General features: G+C 47.2%; 1 protein-coding gene across 1 annotated transcript; it reads right to left on the minus strand.

Annotated features, from left to right (window-relative positions):
* Positions 1-8,592: 8,592 nt before the first annotated feature.
* Positions 8,593-9,106, minus strand: LCE7A (late cornified envelope 7A). The gene is made up of 2 exons (XM_070397086.1): positions 8,846-9,106; positions 8,593-8,607 (listed from the first exon to the last, which is right to left on the minus strand). The coding sequence occupies exons 1-2, from the start codon at positions 9,104-9,106 to the stop codon at positions 8,593-8,595; spliced, it is 276 nt and encodes a 91-aa protein (XP_070253187.1).
* Between the last annotated feature and the right edge of the window lie 339 nt (positions 9,107-9,445).

The following is a 9,445-nucleotide window of genomic DNA, read 5'->3' on the forward strand; positions in this document are numbered from 1 at the left end:
AAGGTTTTGGTGGGCAGCAGGGGGGTTTGGGCGGACAGGCGGGTTTTGGTGAGCAGCAGCAGGGGGGTTTTGGCGGGCAGGAGGGGGGTTTTGGTGGACAGGGGGGCGATTTTGGTTGGCAGCAAGGGGGTTTTGGTGGGCACGGGTTGCATTTTGGTTCACACATCTTCTGGAGTTTTGGATGTCCTAGAAGAAAGAGAAGGACATTCTCAGAAGAAACGTTGGCTGCCTGGATTCATTTCCCCCCAGATTTATCCATCCTCAGAGATATGACTCAGACCAGGGCTGGGATAGTAGGGCTGGACACCCTCAAGGCCACGGCCAGTTCGCAATTCTTGCCTTCCCCTATGTCAGTGTGTTGGGTCCTCACTTAGCTAAGGAGGAGCAGTGTGACCTTTAGTGGCCTGAGTGTGGCTCCAGTGTCAGGCACTTCACAAACACTGTCTCATGAGTGACCACAGCCTGCCTAAGAGGTGGGCGTTCTTACCCTATTCTACACATGAGGATGATTGAAGTTCAGCCTCAACTGCTCATAAGTGGAGGCAAGCCAGGCTGTATCCCAGCTCGGAGCATGTGTTTGGTCTGGTCTCAACTGTGGTCCTCAAGGACCCAGGTGCAATGGGGCCCTTAGTCACACCCTTCCCAAATGCACCATCTCACTCCGTGCCCCTCAGCATGTGGGCAGTCACCAGCGGGGAAGGGGGGCAGGGATGACACCAGCAGGATATGGACAGGACATTGCCCCTGGCATCTCAGGCCAAGGTTCAAGCCTGGCTCTGCAAGCCCCAAGGCATGGGGCTGGGGCAGCTCTCCTCACCCCTCTGGGCTCTATCTCTTCCTCTCTATGGGAGGCGAGGAGGCATGAATTGGGCTCTGTAGTTGTCCTCAGACTCAACCATCCAGGTCTTTTATAATTTCCTGATTCTTCCAGGAGCAAGAAAAACCAAAACAACTCTTCCTTTGCTTCTTATCAACCCACCTTCCTTCCACCCAGGATATCCAAGTTCTCCCGGCAAGGTCCCTAGGCCCTGCCCTGATATGTGGCCCCTGGGGCAGCCCCTCCATGGTCTCTGGCCTGCCCTCCTGGGGCACATGGATGAAAGCCACTGTCCAGGTCCCAGAGCAGGACAGAGGGTGTGTCCAGACCACCCCTCTAGCCTTGGGAGAGGTGTGGGGGGAGGGGAAATGAGCATGCACCCAGCTAGGGAGGGGCCTGGCCTGTCAGAGCCCTGTCACCGAGTGAAGGAGGATGGGTGTGGGAGCTGCAGTGACAGCCGCTGAGGTAGAACCACCTGCCAGCTTCCAGCACTCAGTTTTTTAAACTGAGCCAGTGGCTGCCATGAGCTTTCCAGTACACACACACTCATAGACCTGTGTGTGCATGTGGGTACACGCTGATGTGTGTGTGTGTGTGTGTGTGTGTGTCCATGCAGAAGCACAAGCTCAATGAACAACCCGAGGTTTCTGACAATGGCTGTGTGTCTGGACCAAGTGGAGATGTCTTTGTCCTTGTTCATTAAGCTTTAAAGCCGGAACTTGTCTCAATAGCTCATAAAGGTGCTCATTTCTGATTGGCCTCAGTCCCTCCTGCCACTGGACCCTTCAGAGTCCTCTGTCCCAACCCTGCCCTGCCAACCTGCCCTCCCGCTCAGCCCTGCTCCACAGTCTCCAACTGAAGCCTGGAAGCCACTTCTCTCATCTTTTTGTCCGTTTCTGTGTTCTTAGGATGGGGGGACTCCTGGGGACAGGAACTACAAGTCCCCCTCACACAAAGCCTCCCCAAGGGTTACTGGAGTGGGACCGAGACTGAACCTTCCCCTCTCTGCCATTGAAGGTGGCTTTGGGTCAACGAAACATGCGGGATTCTCAAATTAAGTGGCTCCCCAAGAGCACCTGTCAGGTGACCACCTCCCAGGGTCTTGGCCATCTTGGATAATGGGTTGTAGGTGCTTCACCTCAACTCTGTTCATCTGGGGATCCACCTGAATCAGCTCGCCTGCGCAAGCCGGGTCCCACTGAGCCTGGCTCAGCTGATGCCTCCACCCCTGGAAACAGTAACTTTCCAACTGACAAGCTGTGGCCCTGCCCCCGCCCAGCCCCTCTGCACCTAAACCTTCAGAACCCGCAGAGCCTCCTCTTGGCATCTCCCTGTGGGAAGGAGCCCCAACCTGTGCCTGCGGAGGCCATCGCCACACTCCTTGCTGCGGCCTGAGGGGCAGACTCCCCTCTGGGGCCCACTCTGCTGTGAATTACTGAACTGGAGCACCAGGAGAGGGAGAAACGGGAGGAAGAGTCACTTTGAAGGCCCTGTCCTTGGGTCAGCTGCCTCCACACTCCCAAGCCCTGGGCTGTGCACCTGCAGCCTGAACTGGGTCAGGGGCAGGTTCTCACCTGTGAGGGGAAAGTGACTTCTGAGGTAGGGTGTTGGCCTCAATTCACCCGTGACTCTATCCCTGTTACTCAGGAAGTCATTCTGTGATTCAGGAAGAGGTTTCTGCTTAGATTCAAAAACCGGACCCTGAACCAGGACTGCTAAGGGGTGAGAGTAGGGACAAGTCCCACAGCCTCCCCTTCTAGGGCAAGAGACTGCAAAGTCCTGGCTGGGGGACTCCGGTGGTTGGAGTGTTGTCCCATACACCAAAAAGGCTGTGGGTTTGATTCCCAGTCAGGGCACATACCTGGGTTTCCAGTTCGATCTCCAGTTGGTGCACATATGGGAGGCAACCAATTAATGTAAGTTCCTCTCTCTCTCTCTCTCTCTCTCTCTTTCTCCCTCTCTCTCTTTCTCTCTCTCCCTCCCACCTCCCCCCTCCCTCCTCCCCTGGCCCACGGTTTACATTTCTCCCCCTGAAGGTCACTACTCCTGAATTGACAGTTCACAGCTCTCTGTCCACCTGGAAGTCCAGCATGGACAGAGGCTCCATCTTTCATAGTCTGGGCTGGGCTGTTTCTACATCCTGGTGACTAGAGGGCACCCAGGCTCCCATCCGTGTTCACCTGGTGACATCCCCTCTGAACACAACTCTGTGGGCAGATCCTGGGAACAGGACCTGGATGGGGGCTTTGCCATGTCAAAGATGGAGAGGAGCTTAGGGATCAGCCTTGTGCACTAGGCATAGGGAGGAAAGAAAAGTTCCCCCAGGCCCATGCCTCCTGAGCCAGCACTGTCTCCATTGTCTCGCTGCCTTGAGAGTGGCAAGGCTGCCCTCATTGTGACACGCCCACCAGCCAGTCTGGTCCCCAGTCTTCCATGTGTGCAAGGCGGATCCTTCCATGAGGGCCTTGGATGAGTTCCTTCAGGTATCAGACTGGCTCAGAGTATATTCCTGCTAAATTCTGCTCACCTCTGTCTGAATCTGTATGTGTTCTCTTCCCCTGGCCTGGGACCCCCCTTCTCTAGCTCCACCCTCACTAAATATTACTCAACCCTGAAATCTCAGTTTAAACATCATTCCCTTGAGGAAAATTCCCTTAACACATAGGGTCAGTGCTCCGATACAACTTCTTGGCACCCCGTGTACTTTTCATTATAGTTTTATGATTCCCCTAACTGTCTGACTTATTCTCTAGCCCAGCCGTGGGCAAACTACGGCCCTCGGGCCGGATCCTGCCCATTTGAAATAAATAAAACTAAAAAAAAAAAAGACCGTACCCTTTTATGTAATGATGTTTACTTTGAATTTATATTAGTTCACACAAACACTCCATCCATGCTTTTGTTCCGGCCCTCCGGTCCAGTTTAAGAACCCATTGTGGCCCTCGAGTCAAAAAGTTTGCCCACCCCTGCAGTCTAGCCTGTTCGTTTAATAAGCACAGGTGTCCTTGCTACCCTACTTGCCACTGTGCTCAGCATTGAACACACTGTGACCTTATGGGGGCTTCAATAGTAAGGAGTCAATGAACGAATAAATGAACAAGCTATGAAGAGAAGACCCAAATGACAAGTTTTCTCTGGGTTACCTGTCTGGCTACTTCTTTTCAGTCTCTTATTTCATAATTTACAGGCTCGGTTTCTCACGAAACGGTCCTCCCTGGGCTGGTTCCAGCAGATCTGACCCTCCTTCAGCAGCCTAGTGAGCCCATGACTATCAGAAGCCAAGTGGTTTCTCTCCCCTCCCAGTGCCAAGGTTCTGAGGTTATGAGCCTCTGTGACATAGTCATTGTCCCCAAGATTCTGTGACTATGACTATGACTGACTCACCCCGCCCCCTGCTGGCTGGACAGCAGGACTCCTCTTAGTTTCTTCTCCCCTGAAGGGCAAAGGGAGCTCTTTAGTTAACCTGCAATCATTCCATCACCTAACACATAAGCCTAAAATGCACATTTGTACTGAGTGTCTATTATCTATCAGGCTCAGTCTAAAGTGTGAAGTGTTTAAGCTCAATAAGATATAGTTCACATTCTCAAAGCTCTTCTAGTTCAATATAGAGATAATAGAGAATGCCAGTACTGTGTGATGAAAATGACAGGATAGCACAGGAGACCAAGGGTGCACATAGGGTCAGGTTTGGGGTCAGGAATGCTTTCTGGAGGGAGTTATGTGTCAGTGGACTTGGATGGCACTTAGAGATAAGTAGTGGGACATGGAGGTGTGTGAGAGAGGGCATTCAGACTCAGAGATGGAAAAGCATGGACTCTGTTGGGGAGAAGCTCAGCGGAACTGGAGCAGGAGACAGGAAAAGAGGTAGAGTAAGCTACAAAAAGGGGTGGGAGCTGTATTGATGAGGGCTTGAACCCCATGAGAAAGAGTTTGGATTTTATCCTGAAGACAATGGAAGCCATTGAGGGGTTTTAAGCAGGGCAGAAGCAGGGACTCCTTGGGAAGCAAGGTCTCTGTTTTGTTTTGTTTTGTTTTCATTTTGATGTTCCCATCGTCTAGCTCAGCACAAACACGCACACACAATACCTTTGTACTGGCTGAAAGACCTTCCCTAAGACGTCTTCAAGACTCACCTCTTTCAAGTCTTTGCTTAAATGTCACTTTCTAAATGAGGAATTGTAGCCCCATCTTCCCATTTAAAATTACAATCTTCCACCCTTTCTCTGACTCCAATCACCTTTACACAGTTTATTTTCTTCAGTAGCACTATTCACATACATACAATATATTGTACATATAATATAATTGATTTATGTTACTGTTTAATGTCTTCTCTCACTAAAATCTTCAAAAAGGCAAATCTTGTTTGTTTTTTTCTACAGCCATATCTCAAGGTCCTAAAATGGTTCCTGGCACATAGGAAATACTAAAACAATATTAGTTGAGTATAAATGATGATAGTTACTCATTTTTTTGCTGGGGGGTGGGGGGTGGGGAGGAAATCACAGTTTGTCTGCCGTAGCTGTGGTGTCTCCTTTCTCCTCAGCTCCAATTAGCCTCACCAATAGTGAGAATTCAGGAGGCCCTTCAGGATATAGTAGAAGAATTTCCAAGTAAGTCATGACTGTATATGGCTGCTGTAAAATCTAGCTGAAGGCTCAGTTTTACTGTCCCCTGGTGGAAGATACAGCTTTACTGCCCCGTTATGTTAAGGTAAAGGAAAACCCAAAAGTCTCACGAATTTATTTTCTTAGTTGCACATCAAAGGAAAATAAATTTGTCTAGTAAAATGCTCAATATTTAATAACTTTAAACAGTATCTCAAGTATATAGTGATATTGAAAAATAATATAACATTTATGAGTTTTCCCACCCATCCTATATAATAAAAGGGCAATATGCAAATTGACCCTAACAGCAGAGCAACTGGGAATCACTGGTCACTGTGACACACACTGACCACCAGGGGGCAGATGCTCAATGCAGGAGCTGCCCCCTGGTGATCAGTGCGCTCCCACAGGGGGAGCTCTGCTCAGCCACAAGCCAGGCTGATGGCTGCCAGTACAGCGGTGGTGGTGGGAGCCTCTCCCGCTTCCTCAGCAGCGCTAAGGATGTCCAACTGCAGCTTAGGCCTGCTCCCTGCTGGCAAGTGGACATCCCTCGAGGGCTCCCGGGCTGCCAGAGGTATGTCTTCTCCCAATGGACTTGAAGCTCCATGAGAGCAGGAGCCATTTCCTTTTTATTTATAACTATATCTTCAACTCTTAGATCAATGCATAGCATGTGGTAGGTGCTTAATAAAAATTCATTTAATAAATTAATAGTAAATAAATGTTTTATAAAGATTGAATTTATTTTTAATGTTGTCAAAAGTTTTCATTTCACTGTTTATACTTTATCTGCTGTTTAAACATAGTAACATTGCAATACTGTATATGTTGAGTCTTTTCAGTTTATCAAACAGATCAGCAAAATTTGGCAACTGATTGAACTATGATTTTTTTTATATTTTATTGATTTTTTACAGAGAGGAAGGGAGAGGGATAGAGAGTTAGAAATATCGATGAGAGATAAACATCGATCAGCTGCCTCCTGCACACCCCCTACTGGGGATGTGCCCACAACCAAAGTACATGCCCTTGACCAGAATCGAACCTAGGACCCTTCAGTCCACAGGCTGATTATCTACTGAGCCAAACCGGTTAGGGTGAACTATGATATTTTTATGAGATATTAATCAACCATAATGATTTTTAGCAACAAAAATGGTTATTTCTTATCACATTTAAATTATCTATGCCTCTGTATTGGCAATGTTTTGTGGTGTAAAAAAATAACTGCCATTTTCTCTCATTTCATATAAATAACACTGGAAATCTGGTAATTTAAAGCCAATTTTTGTGAATGGTTTTGTCAGACCTTGTGTTACAACATGTTAGCATCTTATTAAATTCATTTATTTTTCATGCAGCCCACAGCAATTACTTGAGCATATGTCAGTAATAGTCTCTATACAAAGCACAGTTCCTACAGTTCTTCTTGCCTTTGCTTTTGCAATATCAATATAAAAATAACATTTTGCCTATTTATTTAATAATGTGTTAAAAAATCTGATCTCCATATATAAAGTTGTTTTCTACCGTTTTTAATCCTTATCTGAGAATATTTTCCCATTGATTTTAGAGAGAGGAAGGATGAGAAAAAGAGAGGGAGCAAGAAAGACAGAGAGAGAGAGAAACATCGATGTCCCCAACTGGTGATCGAATCTGTAACCTGGGTATGTGCCCTGACCAGGAATCAAACCTGCCACCTTTCCGTGTATGAGATGACGCTCCAACCCACTGAGCCACACTGGCCAGGGCAAGCTGTTTTCCTGAGTGTGTGTCAATCATCTTTATATTTACTTGCTTGAACATATAGTAACAAAATAAACAAAATGGAAATATTCTTATATACTCCTGCTCAGTTTTAATGTAAGTATCTCATGATCTCAACATTTAGAATAATTCATAAAGTGTGGTTGATGTCATACTGGAATCTTTCTGGACTTTATCAGCAAATGATCCTAATTGCATTTCTAAATCAGTCATCTAACATCCTTCTTACAGGATCAACAACACGTGACCTTTAGCAAACTATTCCCTAGTGATGTATGTTTTTCTCTTAGTACAATATGGAAACCCACTTTAAATATAATATAAATGTGTTTTCATTGCCAGATTGAAATTAACTTTTTAAATTAACATTTAGCTATTTCAAGACAATGTATACTATACTTTCTAGCAAAAAAAAAAAATGACATTTTTAATTATCAGGAAGCAGCTGGCTTAACTACATTGTGAAATTTCACTTCATACATCATGTCAGAGATTTAACCTATTTTTAACCTTTATAAAGAGTACATCCTGGCGATAAAAACATAATTATGGTATGCTATTTTGGGGTGAATTTGAGTCAAATTTTGGGCAACTGGCATTAATTTTGTATACTGTAATCAATATGGTAATTGATAGTTGAAAATCACCTAGTACCAGTACTGTGTGAAGAGAATGGACTCAGGCAGGTGGATATGTTCGAGGAGAATATTTGTCATGGCTTTTTAAACCGAGATCTGAAAACTACAATTACCCCTGTGCCATTTCCTTCTTGAGCATATGATTCCCCCAAATTAGAAGGGTTTGGAGGCTAAATTCTGGGACTGGGAAGCAGCGTGTCCTTACTGGGCAGGAAAAATCTGTGTTGGTGGCACCAGGAGCAGTGGCAATGGAATAGCTGTTACTTAAGGAACATCCCCCTGTGACTCCCCTCTGGAGCTTTCCTTTCACATCCCTCTCAAACTGCTCAGACGTGGAGTCTACCTTAGTGGGAAGGTCCAATCTGGCTGGCTTATTGTGAGGTCTCCTTGAAGACTCCAGGCTCATGGGGGTTCCTCAGAGCCGAGGATGGGGGAATCAACAAACACCAAGAAGTTCAAGGTGCCAGAAAAGATAAGCTTTATTTTTTAATACATTTTATTGACTTTTTACAGAGAGGAAGGGAGAAGGATAGAGAGTTAGAAACATCCATGAGAGAGAAACATCCATCAGTTGTCTCCTGCACACCCCGTATTGGGGATGTGCCCACAACCAAGGTACATGCCCTTGACCAGAATCGAACCTGGGACCCTTCAGTCTGCAGGCCGACGCTCTATCCACTGAGCCAAACCGGTTAGGGCGATAAGCTTTATTTTTGCACACAGATGAGGCTTTGGGAAGCAGAGTTTCCTGTGGCATTCAGGTCTCCTTGACCTAGGAATAGAGCCAAGGTCAGGAGGTGTGAGGCTCTCAGCAAAAAAGAGGGGTCCATCACCTACACAGCTAGGCAGCTTAGTTGGGGAGGAGAGAACAAGGCTGGGAGTGCGGAAAGATGTCCATTCGATGCTGGTCCTTGTCTGTGGATCTTTGGCTCCTCAAAAGTAACAGATCAGCTGCAGCCCCCAAGGCCGTGGCAACAACTGGAACAACAACAGTGTGAAGGTTCCCTCACACAGCAGGGGGAAGGCTGGGGCTGGCCCAGGCAGACGTCTGGAAACCGGTGAGACACCAGAGAGCAGCAGTCAGAAATACAGCAACTAGGGATACAGCAGGAGGGAGCAGGAGGTGGGCAGGGCGCTGGGCAGGGAGGACGGGCCTGAGGGGCCTGAGGGGCCTGAGGGGCCTGAGGGGCCTGAGGAGGGCACTTGGGTGGGCATTTGGGGAGGCACTTGGCAGGAAGCTGGCATGTCTGCTGGTTCTGTTGGCAGGACATCTTGGAGAAAGTCCAGTTACTCTAAAAAAAACAATGCAGATAGTTTGAAAGTCCAGTGAATACAAATGTAATTTGTGTCAGTATCTTTCTACAGAGTCTGAAGTTCCGTAATCGATTCTGTGGCTCCAGGGCCCCTACTCACAGGAGAGTAGGCCTGCTTTCCTGGCACAGGAGCAACCAGGCAGTAGGTGAATTAGAATTTGGTGACACGTTCTCCTGGTTCTACCAAGACTCTGGCTACAAAAGCAGCAACTTAGAGCACTAAGTAGTTCCCAAATTGCTTTTATCACATCTCCTGATTTATGCGTTCTAGAAACCAGGTGTTGAGCCTGAGTCCCT

Source organism: Myotis yumanensis, unplaced genomic scaffold, assembly GCF_028538775.1.
Source record: "Myotis yumanensis isolate MYYU_CA2020_CCGP unplaced genomic scaffold, mMyoYum1.0.hap1 SCAF_17, whole genome shotgun sequence".
Lineage (NCBI taxonomy): Eukaryota > Metazoa > Chordata > Mammalia > Chiroptera > Vespertilionidae > Myotis > Myotis yumanensis.

Excerpts from the sequence above, each read along its gene's own strand:
- LCE7A (XM_070397086.1), bottom strand. The coding sequence starts at position 9,106 with ATGTCCTGCCAACAGAACCAGCAGACATGCCAGCTTCCTGCCAAGTGC.